The sequence below is a fragment of the Anguilla anguilla genome, chromosome 1, assembly GCF_013347855.1.
Source record: "Anguilla anguilla isolate fAngAng1 chromosome 1, fAngAng1.pri, whole genome shotgun sequence".
In the NCBI taxonomy this organism is placed as follows: Eukaryota; Metazoa; Chordata; class Actinopteri; order Anguilliformes; family Anguillidae; genus Anguilla; species Anguilla anguilla.
The window spans coordinates 19547121-19572190 of NC_049201.1; the positions used below are offsets into that span (position 1 = coordinate 19547121).

At 45.9% G+C, this 25070-nt stretch overlaps 1 protein-coding gene across 6 annotated transcripts; it reads left to right on the forward strand.

Annotated features, from left to right (window-relative positions):
• Window positions 1-790: 790 nt before the first annotated feature.
• atg2b (autophagy related 2B) lies at window positions 791-23606 on the forward strand. 6 transcript variants are annotated; one of them, XM_035424641.1, is made up of 43 exons: window positions 791-932; window positions 1838-2364; window positions 2758-2920; window positions 3200-3352; window positions 3867-3969; window positions 4226-4388; window positions 4489-4668; window positions 5041-5137; window positions 5305-5484; window positions 5812-5963; window positions 6391-6502; window positions 6851-7100; window positions 7670-7820; window positions 8442-8534; window positions 8657-8842; window positions 9091-9364; window positions 11030-11138; window positions 11249-11444; window positions 11823-11965; window positions 12088-12245; window positions 12797-12969; window positions 13069-13219; window positions 13623-13825; window positions 14034-14114; window positions 14313-14419; window positions 15446-15538; window positions 15723-15793; window positions 15902-15978; window positions 16075-16245; window positions 16426-16558; window positions 16959-17161; window positions 17326-17555; window positions 17863-17980; window positions 18211-18405; window positions 18491-18592; window positions 19127-19205; window positions 19983-20193; window positions 20586-20655; window positions 20975-21057; window positions 21721-21842; window positions 22208-22362; window positions 22596-22745; window positions 22943-23606. In XM_035424641.1, exons 2-43 carry the CDS (start codon window positions 2203-2205, stop codon window positions 23171-23173), a joined length of 6234 nt encoding a protein of 2077 aa, XP_035280532.1. In that variant the 5' UTR covers window positions 791-932; window positions 1838-2202; the 3' UTR covers window positions 23174-23606. The 6 variants fall into 6 exon arrangements, with proteins under 6 accessions (XP_035280532.1, XP_035280565.1, XP_035280573.1 ...); XM_035424674.1 differs by having other exon boundaries at window positions 19998-20193; XM_035424682.1 differs by having other exon boundaries at window positions 17878-17980.
• The last annotated feature ends 1464 nt before the right edge of the window (window positions 23607-25070 follow it).

The following is a 25070-nucleotide window of genomic DNA, read 5'->3' on the forward strand; positions in this document are numbered from 1 at the left end:
GAGCACTGTCCTTAAAATAGAGCCCATTATGTTACATGTCAGTGACAGTCAGTCAGCAAATGTGGGGTGAAAGAGGGAGTCTCTGTTTGTATACTCAGGTGCCAGGAATGAATGGTGCAAAGAAAGGTGGTAGAGTGGTACGGCAGGGTAGATTTCAGTTCTAATCGTAGTAGCTGGCAACATGTGTTCCCAGGCACTTTGTACAAGCGATTGGACATAACCCATCTGATATGCAGTTGGAGACAAATAACATTTTTGGAGGCATTAGTGTCAAGAAGTAAGGAGAATGAAGGTAAGAGTGTATTTTATTTATACTTTACAAAATAGTCTCATATTTAGCATATCCATCTTGTACTATAGATGTTGGAAAACGTCTCTATGGCCCCAATCCCAGTTATATTTACATTTTTACCTTCTTAGGCACCTTCTTAGCAGACATACATTCCATTGTGTTTGCCCATTGGACTTGGACTCCAGTAGCTGTACAAATTTCTTTAAGCCCAACATTTACTTTTAGTAAAATTGTGTAATGTTATAAAATCTATTTAACTTTACCAAGGTCAAAGGACAATTCATTTACATTGATGCTATCATTTTTTTTTGTGTTGTTCCAAATTATATCTTTATGTCAGGACAGGAGAAGTTGTGGACAGTGCCATTTACCCTCTAGAAGGCCTTGCTCGTGAAATTTAGACAATTTATTAGGGAATTACAGTACGTTAACAACATGTCAAGCCCAGCATAAATATTTATAGAGATAAACGTTGACTTCCTTTTAGTAGTTATACTACCTCACTGAAGCGCGACACTTGCGCGGCGCAGTAGTGCCGATTTAGAAGAGGGTGGAGCTTAGTCATTGCGCTAGAAGAGCGGCCTGGCTCTGTGGGCGCGTGCAGAGTCATGAATCTGTTTGTAAACACGAGAGGAAAAAGGTGAGAAATTCAGGGAAGGGGAAAGAGGCCGGCCTGGTCAGTACCGTCACTGCTGATCTTACTCTTGTCTTTGAGTGTATGGAAGGGAAGGCAAATCAAGACAAACGCACTCCGCAAGCATATTTGTCATATTGCAAAACGGCTAGCTATAAGGGATTTAGTTCGCCTGTTAGCTAAACTTGGCTAGCGTTATCCAACTCCGCTTTCTGGACCATCTGAAACAAAACAGCTTGGTAGCAAGGAAGTTAGCTAGCTTGCTAATTCTATTAGCTGAAGCAGGCTAGCTAAATGTCAATAGGACATTTACAGCGGAAATTAATGTCACTATACCCACATACAATTTTGCATTCGAGCAGCTGTAAGTCACACTGCTAATCCTGAAGAGGAAGTCTAGTTAGCTAGCTATCTATTGAAATATCTGGCTGCCAATAAATACTGACATACGTCAGGCAGATATAGAGTAAAGTTAGCTAATGTTAGGGGCAGCAAAATGAGCTGTTTACAATAGAATATATTTCTGGCATAACGTGCCACTTTAACTTGGTGTTCTCAATATATTTTAAAAGCATTATGAATAGCTACACTGCAATGGGAACGATTCCATAGAAATAACCACAGCTAGTAAGCAAATGACGGTGATGCAAGAGATGATATTTTCACAGGCCTGGGTTTAAGTCTGTGGCTGCCAACAAAGGGGTACAGTATAACGCCAATTGTGCAGTTTTGTCTTACAAGCGAATATTAGATAACTAGTGCATTAGCAAGCTAATATCGGGAGACATTTATGTCGAGCACGTAGAACCTGGTGAAGTGCAGCAGTATCTCGTGCAGTATTTTGAGCAGCACCGATTACGAATTTGTGGATTATTTTGGTCAGTGTTCCTGATCGGTCACTTTACTTTCAGGACCGAAGTGGATTTGGATCTGTGTCGCTGCGGGTGCCACCGCACAGAAGGAAATGCTGCAACAGCTACACATGTTTCAATTTCACGGAGTGTGCTCATGTATTTATGAACGCCGGACTTCTTGGTAACAGTCCTGCCCACGGCTCCCAAGAACTTATGTTTTATTGTGCTAGCTAGAAAATCTGTTTGTGTGTTGTGTCAGCTATTAGACACAGCCGACAGAATGACTGAACAATCTCGAAACACTCGCTTTGCCGAAATATTCTTCACCATATTGCAAGAAATCGTAGTTTCCGGTGACGGCAACATATTGTAGTACATTCAGATATTTAGGCGTTATTGTGTTCTCACTGGGTCAAACCGAGATGCCTTGGCCTTTTTCGGAGTCGATAAAGAAGCGGGCTTGTAGATACCTGCTGCACCGGTATCTGGGCAACTTCTTGCAGGAGAAGCTGAGCTTGGACCAGCTCAGCTTAGATCTTTATCAAGGAACTGGATCATTGGCGCAAGTTCCTTTGGACAAATGGGTAGGTAACCATTTACCTTGTGTTGAAGGTAGATATTTATGTCGGAAGATTAGTGGAGAACAAGTAAACATTGGCCTCCACTTCTGTTTTGCAGATTCAGTAAATGGCACCTACATCAGTAAAATGATAAAATCCCAACGTCAGAAACTCCAAGTAAAAAAAGAGCAGGAGTAGGACTACACAACGCACGAGTAAACATTACATATTTAAGTGTCATTTAAAAAAAAAAAAATGTTCACAAAACAAGCGCTTTTTGATTGCCCAAAGAAATTTAGTAGGATGTAATTGGACTTTTCCAGCGTCTGTTACGACTGCAATTTATTTATACATTAACCTTAATGTGAAGCGACTACAGTCAAAATGTGTTAAATGCATATGCTTGCATGCTTGCAGTCCTTGAATGAGATCCTTGAGTCGGTGGATGCTCCATTTGAGGTCACTGAGGGCTTCATCCAGACCATCTCCTTGACTGTGCCATGGGCATCCCTGCTGCAGGAGAACTGTGCCCTGGAGGTCAAAGGGCTGGAGATGGTGTTTAGGCCCAGGCCACGCATGGGTGAGGGTGCTTCCATATTGAGGTGGCATGTGACTGACTCTACCTAGGAGACAGAGCAGCATTACCTCTTTAAGTGTATGCAGCTAATAGTTATTAGTGAGGAACTGTTTGGAGCAATTTCATCTGTGCTTTTATTGATAAACACTAATTAGCAGTTTGAATAAATGTAATAAATTTAGTTACGGTATGGTGACTGGTGTTCATTTTTTATTGTTTGTTGCTCAGGTGCACTCTACTGTGTTCAGAGAATTGATCTCCCAGGTTATGTTGTGTCCACAGCCTCAGGGACTGAGCCCATGTACTGGTCCAGCTTCATGACCAGCAGCATGCAGCTAGCCAAGGAGTGCCTGAGCCAAAGGCTGACGGACGAGCTGGGGGAGGGCTTCCAGCCTCTGGAGGGCCTGGAGACGTTTGCAGAAACCATAGAGACTGGTACATTCCCTTGCTTGCATAATGTCAGTTACTGTTGAGCGTCAGACAATACACAGAGCTATCTTTCCTGCTTTAGCCCTGCCTTCACAACTTAACACAATGCATATTTTTTGTGTGTTACTGTGTAGTTCCTGGATTATTTTTTGCTACAGTGTTTTCCCTGTATGTGGTAGGATGTCTTGATCTTGTAGGGCTGTAGTAATCTAGCAGATTTTTTGACATTCTTTAAACGACTGATGAAAAAAAAAAAGAGGAGGCTGTAAATGTATAAACTGTAATTCGGTTAATCCAGTGCGGTCAATTTCGGATGGCCTGTCTGCATTGTTGCAATCTTGCACCTGATTTAGTAACCCCCTTCCATTCCATGTTGTACTTGCTGTGTATTGATCTGCTTGAGTAATTTGGCTGAAGTGCTAATTTTTGAGACGTCATCACCATTATGTACATTTCGGCTACGTCAGGTCCCGCTGGCTGATTTGCATTTTGTGTTCTGTCATGTCTTCCTTTCTTTTAGTTTTGAGAAGAGTCAAGGTCACGTTTCTGAACACTGTTCTCAGGATCGAGCATGTTCCAGAAAATTCCAAAACGGGAATTGCTCTGGAGATACGAATCAATAAGTATGTTTTAACTGGAGCACTTAGGATATTTGAAAGCAATCCAAGACTTGATTGAATTAAATTGCCTTAATGGTAGATGCTTGTTGAGATTCTGCACTTAAAATACTTAATGTTAAAACGAGCAGGTGGATACGTTGTTGTTGACTTGCTTTTAACTTGCTACTGAAACAGTGCAGTTTAGTATTATACTGCCATGTAAAATGCTGTGTTTGCAGATCTTGTCAGGCTTTAATGTCGTGTCTCTTTTGCCTTGGAGAATCGTGTACTGTGATGAGACGGGAGATGAGTGCTCCGGCATGGATGTGCACCAGCCGACCACCTTCGCACACAAAAACCTGCAGCTCACCGGCGTCACCATCTTCTGGGACGAGTTCTCTGAGGCTGCCCGCGCCTGCCACAGGTCTCCGTCCGGCCAGGTGGTGAGTGCGCCGCTCCGTCCCGTCTCTGCTCACCCCCCCCCCCACCCCAATGCCGGGGCGACCTGGCCCTGACCCTCCCTCTTCTCGCCGAGGCCCTCAGGAGACGGAGGCTAAGCTGTCCCCCAGCTGGAACCCCAAGATCATCTGCGAGCCGCATCCTCAGTTCACGGAGCCGGTGTCAACGACGACGCCCTTCGAACCCGTGCAGATTGGCAGCCTGAGCGGCAGAGTGGAGCTGTCTCTTCTCCTGAAGCAGAACGAAGCCCTGCCCGGAGCGAAGGTTGGATTGTGTCCATGTGCAATTTTTATGTTTGCTTGCGTTTCTGTTTAATTCCTACATTGTCTTAAACGAGTAGTTTGTACAAAACCTGACTGTTACTCATTCATTTTCTTACCTTGAGAATGGCGTTGTGACAGCTGGCAATGGCAGCTGATTGCAGCATTTTTTTTTGTTCAAATTTGACTAGTCCACCAAAAAGGCTTCACAAGGCCTTGTTAAAAAAATTATTTAAAGTCTGTGGACAGTGAAGATCCGGCAAGTTTCTGCTTTGAAATCTTTCCAGAAACTCAATAAAATAATAAACATAAATTTTAAGGAGAACAGTTCCAGTCTGTCTGCTTTATTTACCTTGTTTATCTCATTATCTTGCAGCTCGATGTTGATGGACAGATAGATTTGATGACTGTGCTGCTGTCTCCACGACAAGTCCATCTGCTCCTGGACATGTTTGGGGTCTTTTCTGGCTCCGGTGAGTTGCTCTACCACCACAACATCGTGTGCAACTTTGACATACCTTTCCCTCCTCTTGCTCAACAGCTTTTGGCACGTTTCCACCGCAGTTAGCATCTCATGCCCAGTCAGGGGACGCTTCGCTGAATCAGCTGGTGAATAAAACATCACGTTTTGATTGCACAGCAGGGCAGGATCGAGCTGGGCTGGGGAAGGACAGGAAAAGCAGGCCCATGCAGCAGGAGGATGAGTACCGCCTCCACATGGAGCTCCACCGCTGCTTAAAAAGGGACTCCATGGCTCCCGGTGCGTTGGGAGACCCTGACCTCTTCGAGAGCCAGACCACCAGAACCACGTCTAGCCGAGGTGGGGATACCACTGCTTTGTTTGGTGTGCTATTTATGAAATTTGGTTTGCATTCTACCACAAGGCCTCAGGTTTGATTCCTGAAGCGTGTACACTGTGCTGTTCAAATGTTCAATAGGTAAAAATACAATGGAAATAGGCTTACAGAGGGTGCCTTGTCTTCGAAGCAAATAAAACATGAAATACTTTTTTAAAATCGATTATGTACCGGTTTTTAATTGCCTGCAAGCCTGATGTCATAATTTCAGATTGATTGCGAGAGTGATTTGGGATCTTAGTTCGTGTTTTTTTTTTCCCCCTTTTCTTTTTTTTCTTTTCCCATCGAAGAAGATGTGTTTTTCTCCATGGCAGAGATGGACATGTCTCACAGCCTGTCTTCCCTCCCTCCCCTGGGAGACCCGCCCACTGTGGACCTTGACCTGTCACTCAATAGCAATTTCACCTCCTCCCCAGGGGAGTCCCCCTCTGGCAATGTTGCAGTAAGTCTCTGTGTCCTTTCGGCCAGCCGTTCGGGAAGGCGGTCATTTTGTATTTTGTGAACGAAATGGGGTAGGGGGGGAAATCCAAATCAAAAAGCACAACCCAAGGTCTGCATTTCAACCTGTTTGTCTCCTCCTATCTCCATCCTCTCTCTTGAGAGCGCGGTTGAAGCGAAAGCCGCTGAAGCCGCTTGGTTGTGCCTTTGTATTCTGCTGCTGTTGTGCTAATCCTGGACACACTCCGGCCAATCAGGCCTGATGTCGTGTAACCCCGGCAACTGAGGACATGAGATTCCATCAGATGCCATAGTGCAAAAATACATTTGTAGATCCAAGGGCTCACTGGCTGGCTTAATGGTGCTAAGTTTAGAATCTTTACTCCTAACTGGATGGAGTGGTGTTTTGTGTATAATCTGTGTCCCCTTAGACGGTTTGGGATGAGTACCTGGATACCCCGAGACAAAGGGAGAAGCAAGCACAAGAGCCTCCCTTCCTGTCCCGGGACCCCCAGCCCCCGCAGAAGCTGCTGCGGCAGGCGTGTAAGTCCCAGCATGCACCAGTGCTTCGATTCCAGTCGTTCATTACAGCTGCTGAAACCAAGGGAGTGAAATTTGCAGATATCTTCCAGAAGATAATTTTAACGAGACCAGCTCTATAAAAAGGCGACCATAATGATTTGTTGGGTATCGGTTCAGTTTTCATTGCGACAGTGTGTAATTAACACAGCTGTGTCTTACTGTTCCTAGAATAGCTCTTATCCGTAATCATGCCTTCTTGTTCCATTCATGTTCATGAAATAAGGAGAGCTAGTAAACTTAGTGAATCAGACACGAGTGCCTGGGCATGTGTATGTTCTGGTAATGTGCCTCTGTTCATGCTTCGTTCAGCGCACGCCTCTAAGGCCCACTGCGACGAGTCGCGACCGGAGCTGGTGTTCAGGCTGACCCTGGGGAGCGTGGCCCTGTCCGTGCTCCACATAGACCGCCTGCCCCCGCCCGACACCGCCGTCAGCCCCCTGGCCCTCCTGGCCTCGGACTTCTTCCGCCGGCTGGAGGCCACGGGCCCCGAGCAGCTCCAGGGGGGGCTCCTCTTCTCGCGCCCCGTGTTCGACGAGGCCTGCCCCCAGGACCACCTCAGGTGTGCCCCTCACCCGCTCGGACCGAGCTCTTCCCATCCAACAGCCTCGGCTACCGCGCAGTGATCCTTTCAGGCGGCTCGTCCGCGCGCTGAAATTTGGAGCTTTGTTTCTCCTTGAGTGACTCGAATAGAGACTGCACTTCATTGTCGAATCGTGCCACAAACGTGTTTCCGATTTGCATTCTCAGGTCTGTAGATAGACCAAAGTAACAGAAGAAAATGTGAAAAACATCGCAGGAAACCAGTTCTGACATTTGTTAATAGTTAATGTTCTATAACAGCAGCACAAGTACCAGGCTACCATCTGCGTTGTTTTTCATTTTATTCTACCAATGTCTTGAGGCACATTTTAGTTTTTACATTCTTTTCATTTGACTGTAAAATTGGTGAAGCGTGCTTATAGCAGCCATAGGAAGGATCTGTGTGTTACAGGTTTAGCTCTTAGTGCTGAAGTGTTTAGGACAGAGCTGCCAGTGTCATGATATGAACTTGTCTTAACGTCAATAAAGGCAGAAGCGTTATGGGAAAGCAGTGCATGATGGGAGCTCTGTCCCTCTCCCTCCATGCAGGTTTCTGGGGACGGGAATGAAGGTGGTCTATGAGCAGAGGCAGGGCTCCAGTCTGCGTAGCGTTAGCACCGACGTCTCTGTGGGCCAGATGGAGCTGCTCGAATGCCTCTTAACTTCAGATGCCCACTCTAGCACCCCACAGTACACAGAGGTGAGACACCCCTTACCTGCACCAGCTCACGTCCTGCTACCCTTTCCACATCTGACCACCTAGAGAGCCTGGCTACAGCAAGTTACTTTGAGTGGAATAAATAAAGAAATAAATAAGTTTTATTTATATGGCACCTTTCAAGCAAAGAGCACAAAGTGCTTTCCAGAACAGATAAAAGAATATAAAATTATAACACAATAAAAGCATCATAAAAAAGAAAAACAAACCGCAAATAAAATGGCAATATACAAAAAGGCAATGATGAAACACAAAGGATAAAATAAGGGGAAGAAATAAGCAGAGTAAAAGTAAGACACAATAAAAAAAAAACAATAAAAGGACATGATAAAACTGCTACGTTAAAACCCAGCAATTAAAAATGGAAAAACACAGTGAATGGCTATTGGTTCTTACAGAAGGCAGTTTTGTAAAAATAGGGTTTTAGGCTAGTTTTAAAAGCAGAGACTGCATCAGCAGACCTAATGTCGTATGGCTCTGCCAGAGCCTAGGGTCCATTACAGCAAAGGCACAATCATGGATAGAAATAAAGATGTCGTCATAAACTATGAGGAGCAGCAAATGCCCACGTTACTAACTTGTGCTCATTATGTTTCACTAAAGCTGGTGAAATTTGATGCTGTTGCCAACAAGGAGGCTCAGCCTTCCCCTTGCCTACACCTGCTGTACAAATTCACCGAACGCAGAGGCCCACAGGTAAGCGCACTAGCGCTTGTCAAAGAGTAGTTCTTGGGGAAATCACTAAACCCTGTATTTTGTGATTTCCCCCAGGTAAGAAATGTTTGGTTGTTCATCGGCCATTTGCCCCCTCCGTGCAGGGTGGACAGGTGCGCTTGAGCACCATGCCCAGGAAGGAGTTCCAGGTGGAACTGGGCCCGGTGCGGTCTGAGCTGGACATCAGCATCGTGGACCGGCTCAACTCCCTGCTGCAGCCGCAGAAACTGGTCACCACGGAGGCCATGGCTTCTCACATGTACACGTCCTACAACAAACACGTCAGCCTGGTGAGTCCTCGTACTCCCCTACACTTCTGCATTTATCAAAATGGTGAAAATACTTTATTTTGGCAGAATGCTTCTCCTTCACAAATGGATGTACCAGTTATTGAGTTAAATTAACAACAGTGGAAGCTGAGCTTATTGTAACATTCAAGATCAACTCGAGTTCACATTTTGAAACATTTCTCAAGCATATTTGAGATAACGTTGCGTGATTGTTATGGCAACGATGTATAATTACTATGTGTTCTCAGCACAAGGCCTTTGCCGAGGTGTTTCTGGATGACTCCCGGACTCCCGCCAACTGTCACGTGTCGGTGATGGTGAACGCGCCGGTGCTGTGCCTGGCCGTGCGCTTCCCCATCCCGGACCTGCGCTCCGACCAGGAGAGGGGCCCCTGGTTCAAGAAGTCCCTCCAGAAGGAGGCGCTGCACCTGGAGTTCCTGGACCTGGAGCTGAAGACTGAATTCACCGGTGGGAGCTCTTCAGAGCAGACCAAGATGGAACTGACCTTCCGAGAACTCACCGGTGAGCTCAGTCCCCATCATGTCCTCAATGGACCCTTTCAGTCTTCCTCACTGATCTCCCCCATCTCTGAAATCTAGTACACATATTCTGGTTTTAGTCCTGACCGTTAAAATAGTATTTACAAGTTTGCTATGATCTTTGTTCAAGATGCATCTTAAGCTATTTAATCATAGTTTAAGATCTGTTGTTTGAGGAACAGTAACTACTCATGTGACCACCAGCAAGCGGTGAGTGACTTTCAAGCCAGGTTCAGTAATGGGTTTCATCAGCCATGAGGGGATGCCATGAAGTAATGGAAACAAGCAGCGAAAGAGCCATGGAAGAGAACTGAAAATGCTCTGGACATGAGTAGAAATGTATCAAGCGTTTATTTGTTCTGCCTGCGGATGTCTGACAAAACAAATGAGGCAAACAGTTTTTTTTCCTCTTTAGAAAGAAAATGTGTAGCCAGCCAACTTAGGTAGGAATGGGCAGCCATTTTGTGTTGAGTGTTTTATAATCACAGTCACAGTTCTAATCGTAATCAATTACATGGCAGCACTATAGATGCACTGATTCCATTTTCGCTTGGCAAAGTTTCCAAGCCAAGTGCTGGTCAAAAAGAGAGCCGATGCCAAATATTGGAAAAATATGGGCAGTTTTACATAATGTGAAATATACCTTTCAGTTCTGTTATGCATTATGTATTGTTGTATTTCCCACTACCTGTGGGCTGTATCTGGCTTGCCATGTTCTACATTTTAGGATTTGACAGTTTAATAAAAGCTCCGAAAACATATGCTTCCCGAAAACGCTTTCCTCCAAAGTGTTTATGTCTTGTTCTGATCTCATGGTCTAGCAAATTGGCATTTGCACTATGCTAAAATTGGTGATGGCATGCAGCTCCGACCTGCAATTATCTTGATTGTGTTAGTTATCCTCCACTGGATTCACCAAAGCTTTGCTAGCTAGCTAAGTGATCATTTGAATGTGAGTGGAAGTTTTGCTTGTTAGGGTTTCACACATCTTTCACGCATCAGCTTATTCCTTCTTTTATCCACAATATGTGAGGCTGCACTGAAGGCTTGTTTGCTCTTTTCAGTGCTCTAGCGTGTAGAAAAGAATGTGTACGTCATTGTAGCCACTACGGAAATTTGCTACATTTTCACATTGTGGAATCAGAATTGGCTGATTACATTAAGTTTCCCAATACCCCGTTCGTGTAGACTTAAAGGCTGGATCTGTCTCTGTTCATCTCTCACTCCTCTTGCTCTCTCCTTCCCTTCGTATTGTGTATGTGTATGTGGGTCTTAATAAAAGTGGTAATTTACATGCCAGGTATATGGTTTTATGTAATTTTAGACATAACATTTTTATGTATATTATTGATATTATTGTTGTGATACGGACTTGTGTTTTCATTTACGAGCTCTTAGTGCTTGTAAGTGGCCTCATGGTGTGGTTTGCTTTTATGCGGTTAAAAAGGCACATTTGCATTAATTTCCCCTGTGGGATGAGTTGTGAGCCACTGCCAGGTCCAGTAAGGCTGCTCTGGCAAGATCCCGAATTCAGCAAGACAGGGCATCGTTGATCTAATTTCTAACGCGCGAATCCAAACATACTGTGGATATTCTCAGGCCAGATATAATGGTTTTATTATTTACTAAAATTGAAATTCTTACCCAGGGAAGTTCCAGGACGACAGCTCCCAGCCTGCTGCCAGATTCCTCCGGGTGTCACATGACATGGATGGGGACATGACCACGTCAGACAGCGGCAAATTTGATTGGCCGAGGTGAGTTGCCCTCCGTCATGCGATTGGCCAAGGTGGGCTGCCCTCCATCATGCCTGCCCGCGGCCAAGCGGCAGAGAGCTGGTTCCTTAGCCTTTGTCTTTGCCTCTCAGGGTCGTGCTGAGAGTGAACCCCACGGCCGTACACTCTATCCTGGAGAGGGTGACTGCCGAGGAGGACGAGGAGGCTGGGGGGCACTCCCCCGAGGAAGACGAGGGGGGAGCGCATTCCTTGAAGGACGTCTGTGACTTCGGGAAGCCGGATCCCTCGCCTTTCTCCTCGCGCAGAGTGATGTATGAGAACGAAGAGGTGGGAAAACACTGGGGGGATCTTTTCTGTATGGTCACCCAAATAACCTATGTCCATCCATCGAGACAGAGCTGATGAACACAGTAATACCTCATTAGATATCTTGTGTTTATACGTGAGTTTTTGTGGGAAAAGTACGGATATCTGGTGGAGGAGAGAATGGACCTGAGAGATGTGTTTAGCAGAGTCGGTACATGGCGTTTCGCCAGTCTACTCTTGGTCAAATTCGAAAAGGAATGTACTCGCAGATAAACATCTGTGGATAAAGAAACAGGAAGGTGAACAACAAATCTCTATATATCAACAGAGTCAACTCTGTCAAACACTTCTGCTGCCTCGGCTAATGCTGAATACCGCGCCCATTACTGTCCCCTTTAGATGGTCATGCCTGGTGATGTAGGCGAGATGACGGAGTTTCAGGAGAAGACCATGAGCAACTCCCGCTACATCCTTGAGCTGGCGTTGCCAAACGTGCAGGTGTCGCTGCCAAACAAAGCCTTCTACGAGAAACTACATAACAGGTACGCTGGGTATCCAGAGGAGAGACAGAACGGGACTGTTGTCCCGCCCTGGGCTTGTTAATGTCACGTTCATGCCCAGGCTTGTAATGGAGGTCTTCTTTTCTCTCTCTCCCCCTCGCTAGGATAAATAATGATCTGTTGCTATGGGAGCCGACTGCCCCTTCCCCGGTAGAGACGGTGGAGAATGTGTCCTATGGGGTGGGACTGTCTGTGGCCAGTCAGCTGATCAGCACCTACGGCAAGGACAGTTTCAGCCAGTTCCGGTCTTCTGCCCCCGAGGGTAAGGGGGATCTGACTGCCTTTAGTCATCCTCACCCAACCCCATGACTCCACACAAACACTGATTGTGCATGAGCACTTTCACATGCAACTTTCTAAAGGCTACAGGCAGGTTAATTAAATGGTGCCATTTCCCCCTGTTTTCAATGCCAAGTTATATTCACACTTATTAAATTAGCAGGACTTGAAGCAGTTCACTTTCCCTTGTGAAGGATTATCATTTATTTTAATGACCAAAATCACACCTCATGGTGGTTATTTTTAAAAAGGGATTATAAATGGCAAGAGTGAATTGACTTGGCTTTCATGAAGCTTGGAGGTTCTTTTTCTCAGGCAGCTGAGAAAACAGGCTTTGTATTAATTTTATATAATGTTGTGGAAGTACACTCAGTTTCTAGGAGAAATTGAGGCCTAAAATGATTGGAAGCGCTTTTAATCCCTTAAAGAACTCTGATGGAGATCATTTTCACCTTCAAAGCGAATGGTTGAATAATTTAAGCTAACTTCTACTAAGATGCATGTTCATACTGTAGTATCTGTGGTTTGTTGCAGAGGAGGACAGTGGGTCTGATGAGGACACCATGCAGTACTATTCCCCAGCAGACTTGGGCCTCAAAACTCGCCGGAAGAAGAAGTTTGAGACCCAGAACAAGACTTCGCAGAGTTTGTTCTCTGTCATTCTGAGTGTCAGCCATGGGCTGGTGGCCCTGCAGACCAACGCCAAGGTAACAAGAGCCGCCATGGAGTTTGGTACTTTCCTGAGGCCATTGATTTTGTATTCCATATGACCTGTATATTGTTGTTTGTGCTGTACTCCTTCATAGCAGGAAGATAAAACTGTACTGAAAAACAGACATGGAGAGTTCTGGATGGAGGTAGAAAATGGAGTTCTTTTCAGCGTGACGCAATATGAGGGCTATAAGGATCAACACTACGTCTGTCTCCACACCAGTAGCCTCTGTCTCTATCATCAAGGTAGGGGTTACCTGCTCCAACTGGTTTTTTTTTTGGATTTAAAACTGGATATTTATTCATGAATCAGTTGTTAAAGAGGTAACGAACATAGCATTAAAGCATGCCAGAATTGTTTGAAATGGCCACTGTCCACCAGAAGTGTCCAATCATTGGAGTAAATGCCTAACTCGTCCATGGTATCCAGTCCTGTACAAGGAAGCAATTTACAGGCCTGGATACCATAGACGTGCTATGCATGCACTCTCAGACACTTGTGGTGACAGTGGGCATTTATAACAATTCTGGCATGCCTTAATGCTATGTTTGTTTTTGAAGTGAAATGTCTGTCTGTGTCTGCTCACGTGTGTGTGCATGTCTGTGCGTGTGTGTGCCTCTGTGTGTGTGTGTGCACATGTCCTTTAAGGAGTTGTGGATGGAGATGTGGCTGTGTCGGACGTTAAGCTGCCCAGCCAGACTCGCCCCCACTGGCTGGAGCCGGCCATCTACCGCTCGGAAGAGATGTCCCCAGGCAAGGCCTCCCCCTCCGAGGGCATAGGCCTGGAGGCCCACAGCATGCTGTCTGTTGCTGTCAAGATCTCCTCCCAGAACATGGAGCGCAACGTCAAAGTAGGTCTTCAAATGTATTGTTACGGCAAATCACAAAGACAGGTTATGGTGTCATGTCTTGTGCAGGTGTGCCTCCTGGCACCATGTGTGATTCAAAGACCTGCCTCGCGGCATTTGTGTAATGGCTTATGACAGGATGTGGCCAGTCATGAGGACGTGTGCTGTGTGTTGATTGGTTGACGGAGCTGTACCTTTGCATTACTTTCAGGAGTTCCTGGTGGCGGTGGGGGTGAGAGGAGCCACCCTGCAGCACCGTGTGGTCCCCTCCAGCCTGGGCTGGTATGACCAGGTAAACTCACTCCTACTGTCTGATATCTACATAGCACCTCATGAAGGTGGCAATCAGTGCCACTGGAAATGGTTGAGGGTTTTGCCAGATTGTTTTGAAATTGTATTACACTCTGAAATGCTAGTTCTGTACCAGTGGCATCCTTTTTCACAATAGTTAAGATAACGGCCTCACAGTTTGCTTTTGTTTGGGTGACAGCTGGTGGATTTCTTGAACGTGTCAGACGAGCCAGTGCTGGGCTACGTCCCTCCTACCTCCGTCACCACCCTCCATCTGCACCTGTGGAGCTGCGCATTGGACTACAGGTAACAGCTGTCAACATGCAGTGTCCAGGTCTTTCACACTGCTCTTATCACAGTCTGTGTACAAAGTCTCCCCCCCACCCCCATGGACCAGATTTACTAAGGATCACTAATTAGTGTCAGAGACACAAAAATTGCATCTTGAATTGGTAAGTGAACCGCAATTTAATAAGGAGTGTTACAGGAAATCTTCTGCTAAGAGCAATTGGTAACTCATTTAGCAAATAGCACACTGTTCTTAAAGATGGTGTTGGTATTGTTTCAAAAGCTGTTGTAGAAAAAACTAAAATGCTCTAATGGGTTTGCTATTACCGTTAGTTTGATTATTGGTTAAATAAAAAAAAGTTTATAGCTATGATTATTGTACCCTAAGGTGGTAACAAAAACAGCTGCCTTGTTGATGTGATTGATTGAGCTTACATCTGGTTTTGCTAGGTCTTAAATAGTGAATACAATAAAGCAAGCCACAACTGTTACCAGCCTTAATAAATCACATCTGAGGGCTCATAGGTATATATTTTTTCATTGTATTTCACCCTTTCAAACCACTGTGAAAGATACTTTTTGTAGATGCAACATTTTGGAATTCTGCGGGCGGTATTGTAAGAAGAGTTCTTCTAGAAAGCCCAGATAAATCTGCCCTTATGCGATTTTATGTCCCTGTCACTGTACATTACATTACTCTAGAACTGAGCAAATTTAGTTGTAGCTGGGGCCTTAGCTGACCCCAGGGTGGGGATGTGCAGTCTGTGAGAGATTCTTTGAAATTCCGCCTGAAAACTCATCGTTACTTCCTGGCTTTTGAATCTACATAAGGACCTTTGTGTTATGGTGTACTGTTCTATGTATTGTGTTCTGTCCATAGTATTGTGTGCTGTCCTTCAAGTTCACTCTGTATTTATTTATTAATTGAGGTTGCACAGCACTTTGGTCTATGTCTGTTTTAAACGTGCTTTATAAATAAGTTTGACTTGACTTCCCTGGTCTCCCTGAGGAACGGCATCTCTCCTCTCCCCTCCCCCTGTGTAGACCCCTGTACCTGCCCATCAGGTCTCTGCTGACCGTGGAGACCTTCAGCATCTCCAGCAGCGTCTCGCTGGACCACTCCTCCTCCACACTCAGGTAGGAACAAGGCCCCGAAGCTCCAGGGACACCAGCTTTCTCAGCCCTGAAACTAGCCCGCTCCTTTAGTCTCAATATCATACACCTTTTATGTTCTGAATTCATTTGGAGAAAGTGTACTGGAATATTTGTTTTTCATAGGTAATGATGGAAAGATAAAAGCTGTCATAAATTTATGCTTTAGGATCATCTTGGATGAAGCGGCATTGTTTTTGTCTGACAAGTGCAACGCGGTTTCTGTGAACCTAACACGAGGTGAGGCCAGAGGTATATGATATGATGCATGTGTGAGAGATTGTAGAAGTTAACATTTACAGTGTGCAGGTCCTTGGAGCTTTCAGTCATGGCTGTCCTGTACCATAGATTATGTGCAGGTCGTGGACATGGGAATGCTGGAGCTGAGGATCACTGCTGTCAAACCTGGAGCAGATGGGGCAAGGGTATGCCAAACGCCAATTATAAATGTGCCACAGCGCTTTTATTTTGAAGTTTAAGATGCACTGATCTGATCATGTGTTCATTGCTTTGGCTCATAGACTGAGCCCAGGTTTGAGCTGCGCTGCTCCAGTGATGTCATCCACATCAGGACATGCTCAGACTCCTGCGCTGCGCTTATGAACCTCATCCAGTACATCGCCAGCTATGGGGATCTGCTGCCCCCACCTGGCCCGGAGGTCAAGAGCACCGGCTCCAAACAGAAAGCCAAGGTCTGTCCAGTCTCGGATGTCATATGGGGGCTCTCCTCCTGCCTGGTGTGCTTACACTGCATTCTGTAGATTGTATAGCAGTGTGTACATTCAGTTGTGGTGGTGGCATTATGGGAGAACGATGATTGGATCTATTCAGTCCATTCCGTTTGCACAGCTGACTCCTTTGTCTCTTTGCAGCCTGAGACCGGCAGCAGGCCCCCTTCCCAGATTCCTCTGCTTCCAGAGGCCGAGCAGCAGATGCTGCAGGACCTGATGAGCGAGGCCATGGAGGAGACGGACGGCCAGCAGACCCTGTCACCACAGCCCAACGGTGAGATCATCAACTCACCACTGTATATACTGAGGCAGAGAATCTACCATTCACCCAGTGTTGGTCTTGAGCCTGCTTGTCATGAGTGCCAATTAGCAAGTTTCTTTATGTACAATAATTTGAGTGAGACCATAATTACTAAATTACTATTAAAAAATGTGAATTTCAGTTATTTAATTGTTAAATATACTGTGAAATGTTATGGTTCTCAAGGGGGAAGAAATGACCCTTTCTTCACTCTCAGCTAAGATTTGTTTAACCACAGGTTCTTTCTCCCTCTGTATGCAGCTCAATGTATGGCTGCTCTGGTACGATGCGACTTCCTTGGTGGACCACCAACATCTTGAACTGTACACATCTGTCTCTCTCTCTCTCCATTTCCCCCCCTCCATTCATGTAGGACTGCACCAGGAGCTGAGGCAGGACCTGGAGCCTCCTCGTTCCGACCTCTTCCTCTTCCCGGACGAAAGCGGGAACCTCTCCCAGGAGCCCAGCCCCACCTTCCCCACGTACCACTCGCCCCTCATCTACACCGCCAGCTCCGCCCCTGCCCACGAGAGTGATGACTTCTGCATCCTGGAGACTCCGGGCTCTGGAGCTGCTGTAAGGCGGACCCCGTCCCTAACACACCCCCTGCTCTGTGCATCCCTTAACATTTACTCTACACCAGTCAGCTCCATCCCAGCTTCTGTTTTCTGTGTACTGTGTACTACGTACAGCTGTGGGCACTGAGCCTTTGCCTTTATCTGTCTTCTTACCCGGTGCAGGATCGTGACGAAGAGCCAGTGGTAAACAAACTGACTCCGGACTCCATACAGATCAAAGACAACCACTTCAGCCTACCAGCGGGCCCCACAGACTCCAGCAGGGGCCCTCTGAACTTCCCTGTGCCGGAGGTGCGCTACCTCGTTAAGGAGATCTCCATCGTCTGGCACCTCTACGGGGGGAAGGACTTTGGGAGCGGTGCTTTCATCTCCTCCCCTTCCAGGAGCCGTGGGTCAGTATGTCCACGGAGCGTCTGCTCGTCCGCTTCTGCCTGGGACTAAGAGATTATATATATATATATATATACATATATATATATATATATTTTTTTTAATCTTGAGATTTTGATTCAGAATAGAGAACAATGTTGTGGTATGAATTTTATCCAGATAAAGTGTAACTTAAAAGTAACTTAATGTAAAGTAACTTTTTGGGAGAACTGCATAGTCATCCTATGGCAGAATGTGCGTGTGAGCGAGCGAGAGAGAGTGTATGTGTATTTGCGACTGTCTGACTTAATTTGGCCCCGTTCATCTCAGCTGCACCCCTCACAGCTCCCCCTCCCAGACGCCCGTGAGACAGGGCAGGCCGATCGGGCGTTTGGTGTGCGGGCGAGGGAGGAAACCGGACGTGCTGATGGAGATCCAGCTCACCAAGGTAACCGTAACGCCCCATCGAACCCGTGTTCCTCTGCTGTTCATCTTTAGCATCTTACTCCCAGGCTGAGATTCCATGACATACATCTGCACTGGATAAAGTCACTTTATGGAAACTTGGGGGAAACTCTGGCTTTTTGGCCTACCACATGACTGCGTCCTGTACACGGCTTTACTTGAGCAGGAACTCTGAGGGAGCTCCTTTGAACACGGGAAGGTTTTCTCTTCAAGGTGAAGTTCCAGCACGAGGTGTACCCCCACGCCCCGGCGGACTCGGGCTCCACAGCGGCGGAGCAGCCCGTGTCCCGCCAGGTCTTCACCGTCCAGGACCTGGAGATCCGCGACCGGCTGGCCACTTCCCAGATGAACAAGTTCCTCTACCTGTACTCCAGCAAGGAGATGCCACGCAAGGCCCACTCCAACATGGTGAGGGGGAGACGCAACATCTTTGTTTGCACGTGGTTGTCATGACGGCGAGAAATTGCTAAGGATATGCGCTTCTTTCCGGCAGTTGACGGTGAAGGCGGTGCACATGTGTCCGGAGGCGGGCCACGCCCCTCAGGAGTGCTGTCTGCGCGTCTCCCTCATGCCGCTCCGCCTCAACATTGATCAGGTGACCCAGAACAAAAGAAGTGCTGTTGTCTCACTCCCAACTGTACCGACCCTCCAGCCAGCTACTCAGATGTCTGATTGGGCTTAGTCCTGATCAGAGGTGGACATTCCAGGGGTCAGAAAGTAAAAGTCCTGCCATGTATTTCATCCACCCCTGAACTCAGCCAGCTGATTTAGCTCTACCCCCTGGCTGAAGAATGGCGCTCATTAGCAAATCCAGATGACTGGAACAAAATCCTGGGATGAACTTTTACTTTCTGAACCTGGATTGTCCACCTCTGGTCCTAATGCATGCTTCTTAATAATCATCAGCTCACTGGTTGCAATTAGCAAAATGTTTGTTAACATTTAGATTCAGTTCTGTATCAATACAAGAATAACCTGCATCTTGAGTATGAGTTCCCAGTTTTTGTTCCATTGTACTTATGCTGTAATAAGATCAGTTTGCTTCATAAAATCCTTTGGGTCAGCACAGCACAGAGTCGTCTCATGCAGGTCTTTATATTTATTTTAACCACCATCTTTCTGTCCACAGGATGCTCTGTTTTTCTTGAAGGATTTCTTTGCCAGTCTTGCTGCTGATGTTGAAATGTTCGCTCCACCGGACCAGGAAGGTAAATCTGCTCATTTGTTCAGACCCAATCAAACGATGATTAACCCACTTAAAAAACAGAATCCGTCTGCGTAAAGCTATTTCTTTTACATTAAAAAGTTCTCGTTGTTTATAGTTTTTGTATAAATGAAATTTGCAGTAGAATGGGAACCTTGTCTGCAAATCGCTTGTTAAACAAGGGTTCTCAGAATTTATTCTAAACAAAAGTGGTGCAGTGCATTCTCCCAAAATGTCAGGTTCTGTGGTTTGAACGTGGACTTTCCAAAAAGATCAAGTGATTACAGAGCAGAAAGTCAGCTGACCGCAGCGTACGTTAATTATGAGCCCCGGTCTTGGCAAGACTGCACAGACAATCTTCTATGAAGTCAGGCTCCAGATGCATACATGGGTTCAAAGCTTGCAAAGGCGAGATGATTCTTTGATTGCTTCCCTTTACAGTTCACAGCCGCAGTCCTTGGTCTTAAGTGCTGTTTTCCGCACTGCCTCCTGTGTTGCCAGTTGGCTTTCTCCCCTGCCGTGTCATTACCCGCCTTGCTTTCAATTCTGGTCCATTGTTCGGTAATTGCTGTCCTACTGGGATAAATATCCACAAACAGTCCTACGCCAACCCCAAGCCCCAGGAGAAGTTTCACAATGCGATTGTGGTACGGGGACCCCCAGGGCAAAACTACCAGCTGTTGTAGAAAGACTGGCGCAGGTTAGCTTTGGTCCGGGAAGGCTGTGGAAGTCCTGTTGAAGCAGCCCCTGGGTGGGACTGCAATAGTAGTTTTTATTGTAGCGCTGTGTGTTTCAGTGAAAAAGCCCCCCGCCCCAGACCTCTCCTGCAGCTTCCCCAAACACGGGGGCGGCGCCCAGGACCCCGCGCCCATCATCTCCGTGCCGGGCCAGCCGCGGCCCAGTCAGAACGGCGTGACCCTGTCAGGAAGCGCCGACGCTTTGGATCCGGAAGCCTCCGCGGCGTCCTTCACCGACCAGCCCATTTTCTTCAGGTGAGCTGCATTATGCCAACATAAGACCAGTGCAACCTGAGCTAATGCTGATGTACGCCCCTGAATGCGATGTGTGGCCAGATTTTCTGTATTTCACTTTGTATTTTTGGCTCATTCGCAATATTTTGCTGGTTTCGGGCTATTTTAAAACAATAGATGCCAAAAATGACAAACGTGTAATAAAACACAGAGACCAGCAAAATATTTTGTATAAGCCAGAAGGATTTGATATTATCTGGCGGCACATTACATTGGCGTGATTGAACTGGGTATTGTGATGGATGTTTGTCTTTTCCTTTTATATGAATGAAAGGATGTGGTGTTCACTGGGCAGATGATAACAGGCATTTTTTACAGGCGTGATGTGTACGTGCTCATTTTTTGTGTTTCAGAGAGTTCCGCTTCACGTCGGAGGTGCCCATTCGTTTAGATTACCATGGGAAGCACCTGGCAATGGAGCAGGTGTGTTGTCTGGTGGAAATATGAAGGAATAACTGTGAGGTTGCATAATGGCTGCTGTCTGATAGAATTATTGCTGGTGTGTATGCCTGTCCTTAGTCTGAGAATGTTCATCCCGGGCATTCATTTTCTGCCTGTGCTTCCCCCCTCAGTAAACCTAGACCGCTCCATCATGTAAAAAAAGCCAGACACATTCTGTTGCTGTAATGGCATATTGTGGACAGTGACTGAGGAAGGGTAGAGCAAAAGCAGCGTTTAGCAGTGTACTTTAGCTGTGAGCAGAAGTGTAAACGGATGTGCTCCTGTTTTGTGCTGGACTTAGGGAACATTTGCTGGCATCGTGATCGGGCTGACCCAGCTCAACTGCTCCGAGCTCAAACTGCGCCGGCTCTGCTACAGACAAGGGTACGCTTGTTCCTCTGTGACTGGCCGACCTGCCTGGCACAAATTGCCTGCCTGCCAGAAGATCCTCTATTATCCATATGCCCTTCTACCCCACTCCTCTGAGTCAGAAATATTTCCCTCTAATGGTTTGGATAAAATAGTTTGACTTGGCTGTTTATTTATCAATGATATACTGTTCAAATAAATAAATATTCATTACATACTTTCTTTTAGAAAATATATTTCAAACTTTCAAAGTCAATTGTATTGTTTCTAATGTTCAGACTGACAATATCACAGTTACGCTGATGGTGCTTGTGATATCATTCTTCTTTTTTCCACTGAACGGCACCTAGTGTAGTTATGAAATGCATATGCAAAAGTATAAATGGTCTGCTGTTTTTCAGTCTAGAAAAACAGCTGACCATTTATGCTGTATTATTTAAGTATGTACAGCAGATGTAGTTCAGCGGATGTAGTGCTACAGGTGTATGCTGAATCAGAAAGGGAGGATATTCAACATATTAGGAAGGCCACACCTATCACGGAGGTAACATCAGCTTCTTCGGGCCTGGGAGTCTTGGAACAATGAAGCCATTGTTATTTATCCCCGTAACCCCAGGTTGTTCACGTCCTGGTGTTAACCATGAGCTGAAGGACAGGGTGTTCTCTGTTTTACTCCAGACTGCTGGGAGTGGATAAGCTGTTCTCTTATGCAATAAGCGAGTGGCTGAATGACATCAAGAAGAACCAGCTGCCAGGTCTTCTGGGTGGAGTGGGGCCCATACACTCTCTGGTGCAGCTGGGTGAGGCAGTATTGCAGCGACGTGCTGTAGATTAACGAACACTGACATTGTCCAGATATGTTCAAGAGTACATCCTTAGTGCTGCATAGGCATTAGATATGACTGATAGTTGTTGTTCTCCTATTTGTCTGTGAGTGAAGGTAACTTTTGTAACAACAATGTTGTCCCACTCCATCATTCACTTGTGGGCTACCTCACTCGATGAGTGATATTTTATTTGAGAGTCATCTGTTGCAGTTTTTGTTTTTTAAAAAAGGAAACTGAAATCTAGGCTGACGACGGTCATTTTTCCATAATGGTTCATTATGCTATTGGAGTGCTGAATAGCTAGCTGCTGCTCTCATGCTGCTCACGCTGCCCTTCAGTTCAGGGATTCCGGGACCTGGTCTGGCTGCCGATCGAACAGTACCGCAAGGACGGGCGAATCGTACGGGGCTTCCAACGTGGCGCCGCCTCCTTCGGCACATCCACGGCCATGGCCGCGCTGGAACTAACCAACCGGATGGTGCGGACCATACAGGTAATGGACTGGACATTTGCGTACCTATTCAGTACCAATCAACGGAGACTGTGCCATGGATTGGCCTTTGATCATTTTCAGCATTCTGCTAATATGATTGGCTTGTGGTCTGGTAAACCTATTATAGCCAATGTTGCAGCGAAGCTTGGGTGCATCACCTATCTAGAGAAGTAAAGTCCTTGGATATAGAATGTGAGCATTAAGTTGTGTCCCCCTACATGTGCCTTTTGCAGGCCGCAGCAGAAACGGCCTATGACATGGTGTCACCAGGACCCGATGAGTGTGAGCTGAAGAAAATAAAGCGCTATTCTCATTACCGATTGGCTCACCAGCCAGTGGACCTTCGGGAAGGAGTGGCCAAGGCTTACAGTGTTGTAAAAGAGGTATTTAAATCAAACTCAGCCTGATCTCAGCAACCTGATTTCATTTATCTTTCCTCTACAAATTAAAATGCATTTTGGTGAAGACTTGTGTAGCTGAACTTGCGTTGTGACTCAAGAAATTTGAGGCGAAATGTAAAGTAATTCGATTCTTTTGTTGATGACCGGGTAAGGACAGCGTTCCTTGTTTTTGCACACAGGGCATAGCGGACACGGCGCTGACCATCTACGACACGGCAACGCGGGAGCACGAGCAGCGCGGGGTGACGGGGGCTGTGGGCGGGGTCCTGCGGCAGTTGCCCCCGGCGGTAGTCAAGCCGCTCATTGTGGCCACAGAGGCCACTTCCAACGTGTTGGGCGGCATGAGGAACCAGATCCACCCCGATGCTCGCCAGGAGGAGTCCCAGAAATGGCGACAGGGGGAGGAGTGAATCGCTGCCCCCTCCCTTTGTTTTATGGCAAGGCTGAATAGCCAGTCGCCAGCCTCGCAGAAGTCTCGTGCATTTTCCCGGGTGACACCTCCCCCCCCACTCAAACAAATGCATCGGTCTGACTCAACTTGATGTAGCTCGCTCTGCTTTGTACCACAAATGCTAACAGCTGCAGTGGTAGTAAATTCAGCGCTGGTGTAAATAAATGAAATGCTTCTCATCGACTTCAGCATTCATAAGTTTGTGTGGACTCACCAACTTGTGATCCCTTGTCCACAGTCCGCTGCAGTGCCTTCCTTGGAGTGATGTACTGTATTCTGCTACAAGTGGTCTGCAACTAAAGCAGGCTCAGAGACCAGAGATGTCTAGTGTCCATGGCTTATCCCTGTGCCATTTGTCCCTTGCAGCAAATAATTATCCTTTCATTAAATAACAAGCAGGTCTGCATTACAGCTGTCATCTAGTCCCCCCCCCCCCCCTCCCCGTGTAAGGAATTCACCTCTATGGTTTTTGCCAGGAAAACTATTTTAAAGAGTTCTCCTTCTGTACACTCATCATGAAGGGAGGCTAGTGGTTTGTGGGACTGCCCCTGTGTTTTAACAGCTTTTGTGAATACAGCATTGTTGTGAATATAAGAACAGTGTGGTGTTTGTATCACCTGTTATAGCCATGTGTTTACATAAAATGAGGCTGAAATTCTCATCCCATCTCATACTGTATGGGCTCAGATGAAAGCAGCCAAGAAAATCTCATTTGCATAGGTAATTTGCATAGGATATGTTGCAGTTGCAGTTTTTTAAAAACTCTAAGCAGTTATGTATTTTTGTCAGAGTACACATAAGAGATCTATCCCATTCCTAGTCTGTACTGTCTGTACTTTGATTTATACTCATAAAAACTGTCCCCCGCCTCTGCTGTAAGCCCGCATAGAGGGAAAAACTGCTTGCTTAGGCAACCTCGCAGGTTCTTGGATGTTTTTCTCAAGAGTTTGGTGTTCAGCTCTTCTCAGGCTGTTTTGCATTATAAAGGCTTGTCTCAATGCTGTCTGTGTTCTGCCAATGACAAAGGAGTGTTACAATGACAGATCTAAGTGAAAAGTAGCCAACATTTCATTGTCATTTTCATCTTGCGTTCCTTTTCAATTCTCCAGAATGGGACAAATTCTCTCACTAATAGTGATGTGTTTTTAGTCATTGATATTTTCACTTTGGCTGCTGGCCAGTAAACAATATTGGACTCTAGGATGTTTTTGTTATGTTTCTTTTTTTTAAAGCATTGTTGAAAAGGGGAAGGACTTTGTTAAATCCTCTGAGACGGTTGTTGATGTAAATTGCTTTCGAATATTGTTATTAGTGCAATATAAATGCCTAAATGTGTTACTTTCCCCATTTCTTTCTCAAACATCTAGATTATACAGCTATTACTGCCTGATGTATAACCAGAAGTCTTAATTATCATGCGCTCTTTGCTTTTTATTTACTAGCTTTTTTAGTTGTGGGGGAAGGGGGGGGGGGGGGGGGGGCAGGGGGGCTAACACTTTCGCTGATTTGATTTTTACACTACTTCATTTGATTGGACTGGGACAAGACGTTTGGCCCTGTACATTTGTTCATATGTCCTGTGTAATAGGAGTGATATTTGTGAGCATTTTAGGGAATATTATATTGCTTGTATATATTGTAGTTGGTGTACAGACTGGATAAGGTTAATTTGTGCAAATTATATTAAAGCATGTGATATCCATAAAAGGGAAATAAACTATTTAAATTCTCTCATTTAAATTGTTTTTAAATTTTTATCATTAAAGCTTCAGTCAGTTCTCACACCTATTGCTAAAAGGTTGTGTTTATTGTAGAGGAGCCTACTAGCAGCAGTAAAGATGGGGGAAACTTGAAAT